Here is a 16,174-nt window from a genome sequence, read left to right as displayed (position 1 = left end):
AAGGACTTCACTTTTGTGTTGTAATAAAAAATATATATTTAGAAAATAAAACTTAAACCTTTATCAGTTTAAATTAAAATTTAGCAATAAATAGGCAATAGAAGCTGATAATATCAGAGGATTCATTCATTTCAATAATATTATAAATGCCACATCACTTTGGGTCTGTCAGCAATAATTTAAAGATCTTTGTGAATCAAAATCTAATACTTTTATGTTCTAAATATTTATTTACTAAGCTATTTACCTTTCTCAAGGCATCAAGTTTTCCTTCACTATCTACTAACTTTTCATGCAATGCATCCAAATCTCTGTAAAAAAAAGTACAGCGGATATGGTCATGCAAATCAATAATATGACAAATGCAACTATTGCAGCATATTATAGTTATATATTTCATTAAACAAATAAAGAATATATTTGAATAAAAAATTTATCCTCCATTCAACAGCCACCTGTCTTAAGCAGCCAAAATGGCTGCATCCCTTGGCTGACTGATTTAGACAGCTTTGACTGTACATGACTCTATGGTCTACGGATCACAAAGACTTCCAATCTTATGGTCAACACTTTTCAGCATCTGAATCCCAAAGAATGATATACTGCTAGCTCAAAGTAGGTGGCTTTTCTAAAGTGCCCACATAGTGCATTGTCAGGTGTACTGTGTAATAAGGTAAGAATGTCATGTTTAATCTTCCACAACTAGTAAAGCTATTCACTTGCCACAGTCATAATCTTGTACCATCAGTTAAAATAAAATTTTTAAAAAATTACATTACTTAAATGTGTTTTCTAATCAAAATCTATATAAGCAAAGAGATCCATCGGATGGGTTCATTTTTCACCCTAGAGACATGATTATAAATAATTACAAAGTATTTAACTTATAAAAATTAATCTATAGAAACAAAAATTAAATAGATTATACATTTGTAATAAATAAAACTTACTTTTTCTTTTCAACATTTAAAAGTTTTTGTTCCTTTGTTTTGTCTGTTGTACTTGCCTGAAATTAAAACAAGACCTTAATGTACTAAAAAGGCTATTATCTATATACAGAATATTATAATCAGTTTAAAGTGACAAATTTTAAAAATACAGTTTTATTTTCACTATCTGTTTCAAACATTTTTTTCACTTATCTGCAGTACTTTTATTCTCTGTAGATTAAATGCAAACATTGCAATCAAATACTTCTTCTACGTACCACAGCCTTCTTCAACTGTCTTTTCTCTGATCTTGCCTCCCCTCTTTCGTGTATTAAATCTTCCTTGAGTTGAAGAATACCATCTTCTAAATCTACAATCTGGAAATATACAAAATGATAAAGTTACAACCGTAATAATACATTATTTTTCCAGGCATGGTTAATAACAGCAATTATGATACATGAAATACCTTTAAATATGATATGAAAAATGATGTGTACAAAGTGTTTGGAAAAATAATCATTTTACCAGATGATTAAAGAGTATATAGATAATTGTAAATAAATCAGTATTCAAAATCTAAATAAGAATCTTTACACATAACATGCACAGGCAATAACAAAAATTAGATATGAAAAATATCTCCACTGATGCAAGAAAATATCACAACTACCATTATGAGAATGAATGTATTTCTTGTTGTTTAAAAATGACAGATAAATACTTGTGAGACCACATATTTATAATAATGGTCATTAGCTGTCCCGGTACTAGATTAGACTCAACCCGGTTCTTGAACATTTTGAAATGCCAGAATTTAAGTCATCTCTAGTTGGATTGGTCATATTTAAAGTATATTTATTGCATCTGTGTAGTTTTTTTTTTACCATTTAAAAGTTTTTTTTTTTTATGTATTCTCCAGAACCTCATTTTTTGGCGGAAGGATGAAAGATATACTACCCTCCAGGAGACAGGAGTTTTTAAAGTGGACAATTTAAACAGTGTCCAACAGAATGAAAATTACTGAAAATGGTATATGGGTAACATGTTATATTTTGGGCCTCATTTGAGTGGGATAGTATTGATGCTTAAAGTCGAAGACAGTGTATAATTCATCATGACTGATTTAGAGTACAAAATTTGACTATGCTGAGACCATTCACAGTAACTTACATCTTGATTTGTCTGTCTAACTTGGTCTCTAGTCTCATTTAGGTGAATCTGCATGCTGCAATAGAATACAGGAAGCTTATTTCATATAACAATTATACCGCAACGTCAAATTAATTAAAACAACATGATTATTATTATCATTCAAATACTGTTTATGTTTTGACCTTACCCCATTTCAAAGTTCAAACAAAAAACATGAAAAATGTGACAGGATGAACCTAGATTTTCCGCAAATATCACAAATGCAAAAGGGGAAATAATTCTGCCTAAATGGTAGTTTATGCCTAGCTACATACCTTCATATACCAGTCTTTTATCAAGACAAAGTTTCTCATTGAAAATCCTGCTTAATAATATCATTGATATCATGTATAAATTTTTTCATGTGTTCCTTGGATATATCATGATTCAAACAAAAAAAAAACAATAGTATAATTGAATACCAAAGGAGTAGAAAAAGAAGATTTATATTGGAATAAAGTGGAGAAATTTTAGTGAAAATTAAGTCTGGAAATGTTCAATAAGATAATAATTGAAAGACATTGGTACCTGGCTTTCTCAGCCATTCTTTGGTTAAGCTGTGAGATGATCTCCTCATGTTGTTGTCTAACTTGTTCTCTCTCCGGACTGAAATAATTATCATGATACGGTAAAGTTTTGTAAATCTTTGATAAATCAAACAAAATATGATAACACTTAAGAATAAAAACATGTAACAACAAGTCATAAAACAAAACATCAATTATTGCATTTAAAAGGTAATTATTGAATATATGTTATTAGATCCTCAAATTAAGCAGGAGCAAGGCTAAGTAATTCTTGAGTCATCCTATACCTTGATTTCAATTTCTCAGGTAAAATATTTCAAATATAAATAAATAAGTTTTATTTTTACATTTACTAACTGAAACTATTTACACACAAAGAAAAACCCAGAGATTTTCCTATGACAGTTTTAATAAGGAAATATCAGAGGCTAGACATTTTGTCTTGCATCCTACAAAACACAGCAAACCACACAAATACTCTAAAAAAATGTTCTAACCCCCTGTTTAAAGTTTAAATCTAGTAAAAACTCACAAATCTTTCAAAAAATAAAGAATTGAAAAATAGGCATATTTTATTTCAGTAATCAGCCTTTATCATACTTAAATAGTATATATTGGACTAAATGGCCTGCTTTGAACTTGAATAGACAATTTTCCAAGCATCATAGTACATGTATAGAATTGTTTACTAATAGCAGGGAAAATGTGTACAAGTAACCTAGCAGCTGAGACGGTAGACCTGCAGAATGGTAATTGTTGATGGTACAGACACAGGCTGTGTATTGTCCCCATCCTTTGACACAATCATAGGAGGATTTCTCATATCATAACACTAAAATTCAGAAGCCAACTTAAAGTATATAGTAGGGTCTAATTGCAAGGGCATTCAGACTGGTCTAGCAGTATGTACAGGGGGTATATACTCGCAAAACTGAACTGGCTTTTAAGCTTTCATGAGGTTGAGGTATTTTCTTGATGGAATCAACTTTAAATAATCAGTTCTTAAATCCTTAAAACAAATTAAGAAAGTTTTGTGTTTGTTTGTAAGGTTTTGCATCACACCAACACAGAAGGGGTCATATGTTGACTTTCCAGTTTTACTGTTGAAGGAACACCTAGGTGCACCCCCATGTATTATTTCAGGCACAAGTGGGACACCTAAGCTGAACCTCTTTTCCATAACTTAGCTGGATAGCTTCCTCACGAATAAAGAAATAAAACATTAAGTAATTGTCAACAAAAATACCAGCAAAACACTCTAAACATAAGGTAATAGCCACACAATATCCTGGCATATTTCCTGTAACAGCTATAACATTTGCTAAGGAAACTCTAACTACTAAGAATGATAAATTTTAAGTAGATGGGCAGGAAGTAAAATCAACATTTAAGCCACTGAAAATTTAATACAGCATGTTAAATTGTCTATTTGAGACATCCTGCAATATTCATTAAATGCAAGAATATTAATTAAATGAAAATCAAAAGGGTGATAGAAGAAACAGCTAGCAAATAACTACATGAATTTATCGATTTCAAATAAATAGACCAATGTCTTTTCTACATTGTTTTGAAACTATAATCTAAATGTCTTTAGCTACAGGAACTCAATATACCATTGTCTGAATAAAGAAAAAAGATCAAGATATTTTAAATTATACCAATAAAGACTGTATAATCTAACAAACTTTTAATCAAGTCAATAAAAAATATAAACTAACAACCAAAGTAAAATATATATTTTTTTATTTTAGAACAAGCCATATAAAATCTTATTGATAAAGACAACCTTAAAAATCAAAATCCATTTAATATTAAATTCTAATCCAATACATTAATAAATTTGTATTATTAACATCTACAACTTTGCATACAACACATTTGGCTATTGTTAATTACCAAAAAAAAACACCCAAAATTAACAAACAACATCATAAAGTCTTGTTATATATCACAGATGTGCTGGCTGGCCTGACCTGTATATAACAATACTCGTATTTATAGAATAAAAGAAGAAAATAATGATAACTTTAAATATAAATGTTTGTTGTTATTAAAAGATAAATTTCCATTTTAAAATAGATTCAAAGTACATGTACTTTACTTTTTTATAGTAAGTCAATCAGTAAATCCATCCTGATTCAGAAATGGAAACAAATCAAGAGTTACGCCCCCTGTGTCTAATTAGTTAAAATATTTTTTACGCCCCCTTGTGCCTAATTAGTTAAAATAATCAGTTTCCAGAACCTTGAAGAAAAAAATTGTAGAAATATGCAATGAATGGCTTACTGTAGTTGTGCATTTTCTTCATCAAGCTGTTTCTGGTAACCCTCGAGGTAGACTATGTTTTTGTTGACTTTCTCCAATTGATTCTTCAGGTATTCTATGGCATCAGCATTTGATTTTTTGGCAGAGTTAATAGCATCTGTATGATAAAAATTATCATGTAAGTTATTTTCCTAAGAGTGTGATTAAAAATGTTTAAATGCTAGTATAAAAAGCTTTTTTTCAAAGTTAACAAATTAGTAGGGATGGTTATTTAAAATCTAACATTAAAAAAACGTTTTATTTGCTGCTAAAACCATGTAAACATAGCTTCCATCAAAATGTTACTAGATTTGAATTTCCCAGGACACATTTATTCAGCTAGTGATGCAAAATAAAATCAAGCAGTAGTAGTAAGAAAAACAGTTTGATTACATTCATAATATCAGGGTCTTTCAAATATTAATATTAAAAAAATCCAGTTGTTGATTTTGTTGTTGTTTTTTAAGGTACCTGTGATTTCTTGGGTGATCCGTCCTGGTAGAAACTGCAGTGTATGTCTCTGTATACTGGCACGGATAGTCTCGGCTTCCAACCTGTCATGTGCCTCAGACCGTAATATTTCCTACATTTACAGTATAAGACAAAGAGTCATCAGTTTTTTACTTGAATCCATGTTCCTATATAACTGTTGAACAGATATACCAGTATATTGAAACATGCAGAATTTAGTCTGTAATCCAAGCATAGTTTTTTAGCATAAATCAATCTTAAGAAACACCCTTGAATATTAACGCTTATTAAAACTGTGTGACATAAATATAGATATAGTTATATAAGATTTCTAAATATAAGATGCAGACAATTATAAAAAACTTGATATTAAGTCAATACCTGATATTTATTTTAAGATTATAAATAAGTTGGTTCAATATATTTTTGTAAATAAACTTACCAGTTCCTTAAGTGCTTCAATCACTTTATCTATATTACATACATCTGTCTCACTAAAACCAAAATCATGTCTCATCCGATCACCTGCAAAAACATTATATATTAAGTTTAGAAATACATATAGAATGTATTGCCTATTTTCGTATACAGAACCAAAAATGTAGAGTAACTTATCACTTTATAAGGGGAAGTCAAAGGCATAATGGCAAAGCAGGCCCTGGCTTTGGCTTTCCTGGCTATAGACTATCACGTACATTGTATAATTTAAAAGGAAATAAAATTATCAAAAATATATACATGATGGCTCTATCCTTTGAATCATACATGCCATAACGTCCTGGATGTCGGGGAAAGTCCAAGAAATAAGGTGTCTGTCCAGGAGATGTTTTGTCCCGTTAAAAAAGAAAATCTAAAATAATCTACTTTGAAGCAAAAAATTTTACATTTTTAGATAATTTTATTGCCAAGTTTTTATAAACTAGTCTAGAATGCTAATAACGAACGATTATCCCCTTACAGCATTGCAATGCTAACACTAATCCTTTGATTGGTATATCTATTGGCCCCTTCCAACAAACAATTTTTGGCAATAATTTTGATCAATTAAAAAATTAATTGTTAACCCCCTGTGGCTTCCTGAGTGAAGGTGTCATACACTGTAATTAACAACTGGCCAGTATAAATTTAATCTGCCTGCAGGCAGTTATTAGCTTCCGACTTCCCTTCGTGGCGTGCACGTCGCTCGGAAGGCATAGGTCACACCAGATGGGTGACCTAGTTAGGTCACTTAGCTTGTGTGACCTAACCAACGGCGAAGGGTGTGGCCCTAAAGAGAGCTGCTGCTCCCGGAAGAGGTGCCTTTCCTCTATTGTCAACCATTGTTCAAGAAGTGAGGAAATGGGTCCTAGAGAAGGTCTACGACGAACGACAGCATGAAAAGACCTCTGTCGCGGCTCTACGATCGACGACGTTGCAGGTGAATTAAGTCCTCCGTTGCAGGCTCTACGACCAGCAATCGTAACAGAGGCCGATTGTCTGGGACATATGGGAAGCTGGCGCCCAGTATAAATAAAACTAAAACAACAACAGCAGTTATTAGTGGTCAAACACTGTGAATATTACCGCTAAATATGAGGTGATGAAATCTGCAAGATTCAGCGAATGTTTCAGGTAAAAGACATGACTAATTGTCCTTACTTAACATAGCTTTATTCTATTCTATGACTGATTGAATTTACGATGCCTTAATATTTAAAAAAGATAGAAAAACTGTTAGTAATTTATTTGTTTATGGTTCCATTAAATTTGCAAGTTGTAAATACCGGTAATATAGGTTGCATGCCACTATGTAAATTAAAAAAAATACGTTTGCTGATCAATGCCCAATCTCCAAATGAAAAGTGTCCCGTAAATGAGTCTAAAAATTATGGCATGTATGCCTGGAAACGCCCCAACAAAATTGAAAAACAATAATTTCTTAAAAAAAAGTATTGCAGGTATCAGCAATAAAAGAGTGACTTTGGAATTTGCTTATTAATTTCTAGTGGTAAACATTTTATCGACCATGAAATATAAAGTTTCATATCAGATTTTTGGATTTCGATGTTTTTATCCATGCCGGAAAACCCATCTAAAACCTTTAATGCCAGACTGCTTGCGCTCAAGTGACGTCATTATCTTTATGAAAGAACGGTTGTAAAAATTATTACGCTACTATTAAAATAGTATTTACGAAGTATATGTTAGTTGTTCATCCGTGCTGTTCTACAGAAATTAGAAACTTCGACTGGAGCAATAGCGACTGGAGAATATTTCTTATTTATGTAGAACAGCTACGGATAAATACAAACATACTTAGTGTCAGTGCTTTCAGTTAATATACATAAATGTAAACGAAACCATGAATTTTAGAGAAGAAGCCGTACTTTACCACTATCAAACCGGTGGAAAATTCTCTCACTTTGAATCTGGTGACGCGCATTTCAAAAGAAGTACAGGACGAAACATCATGAAATAAAATCCTGTGTGCCAGGAAAATTGTGGAGAAGGTTATTATAAGTACCTTTACATTAGAACATCACAAATTTCAGAGAAAAAAAGGGAAAAACCTACTTTTGGCTGCATCCGCCATTTTGTTTGTTTGGGTAAGGAATGGCGTGATTCTCCCCCATGTTATAAGGACCCCTACGTAAAGTCTGATGAATACTTAGTGGTACATCATATAAATAAATGATTCAAAGACTGAGGAAAATGGTAAAACTCTCACAAAAAAATATTGTTCTTGAAAAAATTTGTATCACTATTTTAAACAAATGACTTAAATTTGATATATACTGGCACCTCATATTTCCGTGGTACCCATATTTCCAAGGTATTAGCCTAAACAGTCCAAAGTGCCTCCTAGACTTCATGAACCTGCCAGTTAGTTTTACTTTTACTATTTTATTGTATTTTTATAGAAATATTACATATACGACTGGAAAAAAATATTCTTTTTATTCAGATTAAGAGCAAAGTACATGTAATTTATTTCACCATTTTAATTTTAGATTTCATACCTTTTAAGACAAATTTATGTCTTTGTTAAACAACCATTGTGATATTTGATAAATGCAAAAGAGAAAATCCCCACATTCAGACAAGCCTTGGTATAGGTGTACTAAAATATAAATATTATTATTGGGTTTGCTTTTGAAACTATTAAAATGTAATTGCCTTGGAAATATGAGAACACAACTTTACTCACTAGGCAGCAGATGGGTGTTAATGGAATTTGGAGGTTACGTACCATGGAGGTTACGTACCACTGCATAAATGTACCATTTTTGGAGGTTACGTACCACTATAGAAATATATAATAAAGTGATAATAAGGGATAAGGTGTGAAACTATCAAGTTTATTGTTCAAATTCGCGATTTAATTGTATTAATTTTGTAATGAGATTAAATATGTATGAATATAAAAGAATAAACAACAAACCAATTAACGATAATAAACAAGTTTTATATACAACACTGAAACGAACAAACGATGACAATAATTAATAACACTAATATAATTACACGCACTAAACTAGTAGTACAATGAAACAAACCACGGTAAATAAAAAAAAACACTTTTCATTTATAGTATTATTTTTTTATTTATACGCATTTCACTGAAATAAACAAAATAATCAATAGCAATAATAATATTTCATATACATGTTAATATACCGGACAAAATTACTTACCTTGGAAAAAAACAAGCGTTACATATTTATACATTTACATTTTATTTACACGTTAACCGAACTGTGCATAAAATGAAAATTATGTTACAATTAACAAGTATTTTTAAAAATACTTTTTGAGTTTTATTTATCCGCACTGAATAATAATAATATACTGAAATAAACAATACAAAATATGCAGGTTACGTTTTATTTACAGACTCATATATAAAAACACATAATTATGTTACACGCCCTGAAATGAAACAACAATACACAATTAACAAGTATTTTTTAAAATATTTCATTTATCCGCACTGAATAATAATAATATACTGAAATAAACAAGACAACAGATTCAGCACTCGTAGTGTCGTGTAACATTGCTGGAATTTGAAGGTGGTCTACTTCTTCTTGTGAGTTGTCAACAACCTGAAATTAAATTAAATAGGTTTTCCTGTCCCACATAAACGATGCTGCCAATTATTACATTGGTCGCATTGTAAAGCATGTTGTCTTCTTGTAACTTCTTTAGAACAATCTAAACAGTGTGCTGCTGATTCCGTCATGCTGCTTCTCTGTAGGTAATTGCAGTTGTGATATCGGACAAGAATTGCGGTATATTTATATGTTTATTAGAGTTCACTCATTTAAAGTTTGAGTTACACGTACGTCAAAGCCGGATCAGAGTTGTGATAAATAATTAATACCACACTGATTCACTCATATGTCAATAGTTTGCAATTTGTTTGTGATTTGTTAGATTACTCATTTCTGAATGTGTGATAATCATATATAAAACGTTTGCATTTATATTAATTGCTCATATGTGATTTTTAAAAAAGTAATAATAAAGTTTTAAAATTCGGTCTTTTTTTATAATTGTTATGCTCTATATTATTTGTATTTTATATAAATTATATATATGGTACGTATCCTCCAAAATATATAAGTGGTACGTAACCTCCAAAAATGGTACGTAACCTCCTGGTACGTATCCTCCGTGGTACGTAACCTCCAGTAATCGTGTTAATTACAATGCTGTATACATAATTGCTTACATGCATACATTAAATGGAATAAACTTTGATGCAACTGACATGTCTATCCTACAATATTCAATGTGTTTTTCAGAATTTTATCCTTTTAACTTTTGTTGTCTGTGTTAAACAGTTCAGTACCTCGGAAATATGAGGCACCAGTATAGTTGAAGTTGGACAATTTACATAGTGTCATTTAAAACAAACCGTTTGTTATTGTTTTTCTGATAACATCTGACAATTAATTATGTATGGCATTTCTGCAAGTGTTAAAGTTAATAAAACATGTGACTTTACGCAATTTAGTCAGACATGACATCAGCGCCACAGAATTTAGAATGTGTTGTGACTGAAAATTGGTTCCCATAGTCTTTGCCCTACTTTTTCGTTCATTTAAAAATAAATCAATCGAACCTAGCTCTTGTAAATGTTCAACAGCATTATTTACACCAGTAGTCTCCACTTGCGATGACATTTTTTCCTAATATACTAATAAATAAGCTGGCCTGCGCTCATCTCACTTTCGTCGCCATTTGTAAACAATTTATTTGATATACTTCGGTTATTTCCGTTGATTTGTTGCAACCTAGGTTGGTTTCTAGCTTCATATTGGATAAAACCCGTTTTGATTCCCGTTTTTTACCGTTTATCCGGTGTCACCAAGGTACGGAACTAGTTCTGGTCGGTGATTTTTTGTCCCTTTTCAAAGAAAAAGAGTGATATAGAAACAGGCTCCGTCCGTCTGTCTGTCCGTCCGTCTGTCACATTTCATTTCCGGTCCATAACTTTGTCATTTATCAAAGGAATTTGAAATAACTTTGCACAAATGTAAGGTCCTAAATTTATTATTTGTATTTGTTGAAAAATATTAGATGACAGTTTTTTAAACTATGGAACACCATTACCACTTTTTTAATTGCGACGAATTAAGTAAAATGAATTCTGAATACTTTCATGTTTTATTGTTAAATGAGTCTACTAGGTTTTTCTTTCTTATTTTTTGATAGTTTATTTTAATTGTTTTGCATAATAGAATCTATATGTTATGTTATTATTATTTCAGGGGTACCGCTTTAACTTCATTTTGATTTTAAAAAGATGTTGTCATAAAGCTAAAATCCAATTAACAATATGTACACTAAATAAGTAAGTTTGCTTACCTGTGCTTATATTTGCATTATTTTTACATATATGACACAACAATTTGTTTCCACATTATTTTTACTAGTTTTAATGAATATTGTACATGTATGAAATAGATGGTCTTCAGCTTTTAGCATAATTCTATATAAAAAATTTCTGATATTATTTTCAGTTTTTAATATACACTCAGCAAAAATAGAAACCTGACAGTGTATATTTTATTATTATTTTCAAGAAATCGATGACGGAAATGTAAAAACGAATGTTGGGCATGAGAAAGAGATGCATGTACAACATTGATATGCATTTTGTTGTTTATTAATTATGTTTAAGTTTGTTAAATTACGCTAGTTCTAAGGAAAGGGTCAAATTCAATTTATCAATTTTGTGGCTATAACGTTCTGACAACGTGCAGATAGGTTTTAATCATATCATTAACAGTTTAACAATATCGGCTGTGGCCACCTCTGGCTTTAAGTAGTATGTCAACGCGTCGACGCATAGAATTGACGAAACGTTGAACAAGGTTATTTGGAAGATTGTTCCATTCCGCTATCAATGCATTTGTCAGTTGGAGGATATTATGTGGGGCGTGATGTCGTCGGACATTTCTGCTAAGCACATCTTAGATATGCTCTATCGGGAGACATTGCTGGCCATTGCTTGGTATTGACGTTTGGCTGCAGATGAGTGAGCGCGAATTATCCTCGCCGTGTGAGGACGGGCGTTGTCTTGTTGAAACACAACGGGACTGTTTCTTGGCATAAACGGAATAGCCTCGGCATTCAAGACTTCGTTGATGTATCTCTTGGCGTTTAAGTTGTCGTGTATAACAAAATGCCGGGTCTTTTGTCCACCCATTATTCCGCCCCATACCATGACGCTACCACCACCGAAACGATCATGCTGTATAACACAGACAGGTGCAGACCTTTCGCCCTTTCGACGGTAAATTCTTACACGACCGTAGAGTAACGAGACTCGTCTGAAAACATTAAAAGTTTGTGTATTACCGTTATGGCTCTGCTGGTAGATCGAGGTAATTGTAACTGTTCTATTTTCTTTTTTGTATTTTTCGATCGCAGTGTAATAAAATATTCGATCAGGATCCATACTCTTCGCAATCAGTTTCTCTACTTGTAAAAGAGTTGGTAAGCGAACAGCGTGGATCCTGATCAGACTGCGCGGATGCGCAGGCTGGTCTGGATCCATGCTGGTCGCAAACGCATTACGTTGGTTTTGTCGTGACGCGGCTCATTTCATAAATCTGCTTGAATTGGTTCACATCAGGTGGCATGTGTGATCACTCATTGCTCTTGTTTATTTTTTATGTTTATTAATGTGCTTCCCAGAAATGTTTCATCAGAATAATAACAAAATTGAATGGGTATGAAATCATATGATAATTAAGCATTCTTGACAGCAAAATGAAACATTCTGTTAATATTTATTATTCAAAACAAACAACACAGAAAAATGTCCAGATAGTAAATACTAAATACACATATTTCCTTTTGTTAAATTTTTATGTGTTATTTCCTTCATTCTCCGCAAAAAAAGAAATGACAACCAATCAATGCACCGACATTCGTGTATTCATATTGATGCCTGTGTTATGGCAAATACAAATATCTTTGGCCAGTTAACTAAACCAGAATAAAATCGCTGTATTAATACTATTATTATCTGATATTTTGATACAAGATTTTGATATAACTATGTCCCTGTCGAACTCCTTGATCACTGTAATATTGTAGCTACATATATATTATATAATGGTTAGAAATTTAAAGTCCTTTAGATAATAATTGTTGAACAAACTCATCATTAACAATGCATGTGGAAGATAGATATGGGATCAAAATTTATTACATTTAAATGGGTTGATATGACTTAATTAGGATATAAAATTTTCTAACTCGAAATTATGAAATAAAACACTCATTGATCTGAAATGGGTTTGAAAACTTCTGATACAAGAGTACATGTATTTCATTTTGTATCATGTATGGAATGTCTTGATTGATAAAATGCCCTAGTTGAGTAGCTGTGAATGCTATAGGCCAAACAAAATTTGTTTGTTGTTCATTGTTTGAAGGTCATTAAGAGACCAAGTCTACAATTCATTTCAAAAAAGCTTTTGCAGGTTTAGCCCTTTGTATGTTTAAGGTCATTAAGAGACAAGTCCTACATTAATTTAACCTGAGTTACATTTCCCAGAAAAGTTGTGAAGGTTTAAGTCTTTATTACTCTGGAACTGAAAGTGGTAATCCACTACATACAGCCAGGAAGCCTGCCTGTGTAACACTAAATTTTGACTCCGATGCCTTAATTCCCATTATTTAATGACTACCCACCATAAAAATTCCCAACTAGTGATCAAAATAAAAATGCTAAACGTGCCTATAATTGGTCATATACATGAACAGTAATATTTCTGTATTCCTGTCAGATTTTAAGTGATAAATATTTATTCATTTTAATCAAGAGGACCAGGAGCTAATTACAATTTGGCAATTACTGATATTGGACAACTATATGGTACTTAATTATAATTAACGAATGAATTATACAGCCGTTCAACATTTCTGTAATGATCAGGGGGAGTAACCGTTGCGAGATGTGTATTGTATCTGCAACGGTTACTACCCGTGTTTAGTACAGAAACGTGAGTACCAAGGTGCAAGGTTGGTGTAGAAGAATTACAAGTCACAAGTTAAATTGCACAACTTTGATTACCTTCAGCAAACCTGAATTGGGTCATACTGCGGAAGATATTATTTATCACTGGGTACATCATACAAAAAGATGTTAAACAAAAAATTAACTAACCGTTATAAAATGACCCTAATTTGATCAAAATTTAATTAATGATTATTTCTCAACGACTTTTTGATCAAACTTTAATGTTTAATAGTAGGCCTGGCCAATTCTCAACGTCGAAAAATGGCCGATGTTCAGTTCTCAACATTGAAAAATTACCTTCCTTTTAACGGGGTCAAAATTTATTACATGTATCACACCGAACATCCAGGATCTGTAGTGTTGTTTGCACATTTTTGTATTTTGATCGTAATTGAAATGCCTTAAACTTTTAAGTAATGGACTGTTCTAAATTCATAGCAGGACACGCTCATTACAAATAAATAAGGCATTTCAATCAAGGAAAACTTCCAAATTCATGCATGACAGAAATGTGTTAGTATAATGTGACATTATAATGCAAATGATGCTGTTACCTACCCCCCCACCCCCTCCCCCGAAAATATTTTTGTTATTAGATATGAAAAAATGCATTTAATTCTCAAATGTTTCTTTAACTATTATAAACCTTTAATTAGTTCTGATTTCTACTACTGCACATTGGTTTGGATTTTATGTTTTTAAACGAATACCGGAAAGCTGTACCGCAGAGTTCTAAGAATCATTTTCAATGACTTGAACTCTTCCTATAATTAGCTGTTAAAGAAAATAAACAATTTGTCAATATTACATCTAGCCCAAAGAAACCATCAATTATCATTTGTTGTCAATCACCACATGTACCATTTTTAACGATAAAGTTCAATTTAAAATTCAATTCTATCGAAAAATAGCAACAAAACAAAAACTTTAGGCATTCCAAGGGTCAGTATTTAAGAACTCATTTAGGTTTGAGGACGCGCAGATCTCGAATAGTCCTAAAATGATTTATTTCTACAATGAGAAAAATATTGCCTCAGTTTTCAAGAGGAAAGTAAAACACGGTATTTGTATATTCTTTTATAAAACACTAAAAGACTGGTCTGACTAAATATTTACTTTCAGGCAGTCATTATTGAAATTATTTTATATATCTTCTCAGGAAGATAATTCTGTACATGTATATTTAACATGTACCTAGTGTTGCTCTCAAAAGACTGGTCTGACTAAATATTTACTTTCAGGCAGTCATTATTGAAATAATTTTATATACTAGTATCTTCTCAGGAAGATAATTCTGTACATGTATATTTAACATGTACCTAGTGTTGCTCTCAAAACACAATAGCCTGCATTTCAATCTATTTAGAACATGTTATCTAAATATTGCACTTCATTAATCATATATGAATAATAGGTATAGGTAACTATATTGGTACGTCGAATATCACAGGTTTGAACACTGTCATGTGTGATTTGGTTGATAAATAGTAAGGAACAATTAAAAATTTTGAAAAGTTTCTTCAGGTAAAGGGTGATAAATCAAAACATGGACAAAATGTTCAATAGAAAATAATTCTTTAAATTAATGTAGGGGATTCAGTTATAAACCTTGTCATTGTAAGTAAAGTAGAATATATTTGTTTTAAACATATTTATCTAAGCTCGATTGCGAAACAAGTTCTTGCAACTTATATTAATCATTTTCGAGTCTGCTTCCTGGAAGCAACCAGTACTGGTGTCATATGAAGAAACATGGTCGTGACCCGATTAGGGCTTGAACCCATGATCCCTGGTTGAAAGGCAGACACCTTAACCACGAAGTAGGATATATTTAATTATTTCAGGTACATGCGGGCGAACTAGCTGGATAGCTTCCTCATATAAAGGAATCCAATGTCCCCATATATAACTGGAAAACAGAAACAGCGATCGAAACCAAACTATACCTGTAAGCAAAATAACTGATGATATATTATATTGTGACGATGGGTATTTATAATTAGTTATGAAAATGTGTTTTGATATACTGAGAATACATTTTGATTTGACAAAAATGTGTCTTAAACATTTTTATGATAAAATTCCTCTTTGTCTATGAGAGGTTTGCGTAAGTTCCCTAACGAATGATACAAATTACATGTTCTTTGACGAGATTCGATACTTGTGCGCCATAACACGTCAAAAGTCACGTGATTTACAGCAATGAAATACGTAAGTACAAATGT

At 31.7% G+C, this 16,174-nt stretch overlaps 1 protein-coding gene across 1 annotated transcript in view; it reads right to left on the bottom strand.

The window, feature by feature from the left end:
• LOC132755124 (myosin-11-like) overlaps nt 1-10,689 on the bottom strand; it is a 49,727-nt gene extending 39,038 nt beyond the window's left edge. The window contains exons 1-9 of the mRNA XM_060745922.1: nt 10,536-10,689; nt 5,871-5,953; nt 5,429-5,540; nt 4,940-5,075; nt 2,652-2,729; nt 2,103-2,157; nt 1,208-1,306; nt 951-1,006; nt 248-311 (exon numbers count right to left, since the gene is read on the bottom strand). Of these exons, the coding sequence (XP_060601905.1) occupies nt 248-311; nt 951-1,006; nt 1,208-1,306; nt 2,103-2,157; nt 2,652-2,729; nt 4,940-5,075; nt 5,429-5,540; nt 5,871-5,953; nt 10,536-10,596 (744 nt within the window). The 5' untranslated portion in view covers nt 10,597-10,689. The remainder of the gene's footprint in view (nt 1-247; nt 312-950; nt 1,007-1,207; nt 1,307-2,102; nt 2,158-2,651; nt 2,730-4,939; nt 5,076-5,428; nt 5,541-5,870; nt 5,954-10,535) is intronic.
• Between the last annotated feature and the right edge of the window lie 5,485 nt (nt 10,690-16,174).

This window comes from Ruditapes philippinarum, unplaced genomic scaffold, assembly GCF_026571515.1.
Source record: "Ruditapes philippinarum isolate M1 unplaced genomic scaffold, ASM2657151v2 ctg1187_1_1_1_1, whole genome shotgun sequence".
Classification (NCBI taxonomy): Eukaryota; Metazoa; Mollusca; class Bivalvia; order Venerida; family Veneridae; genus Ruditapes; species Ruditapes philippinarum.
This window is presented reverse-complemented; position numbering and strand designations above follow the sequence as displayed.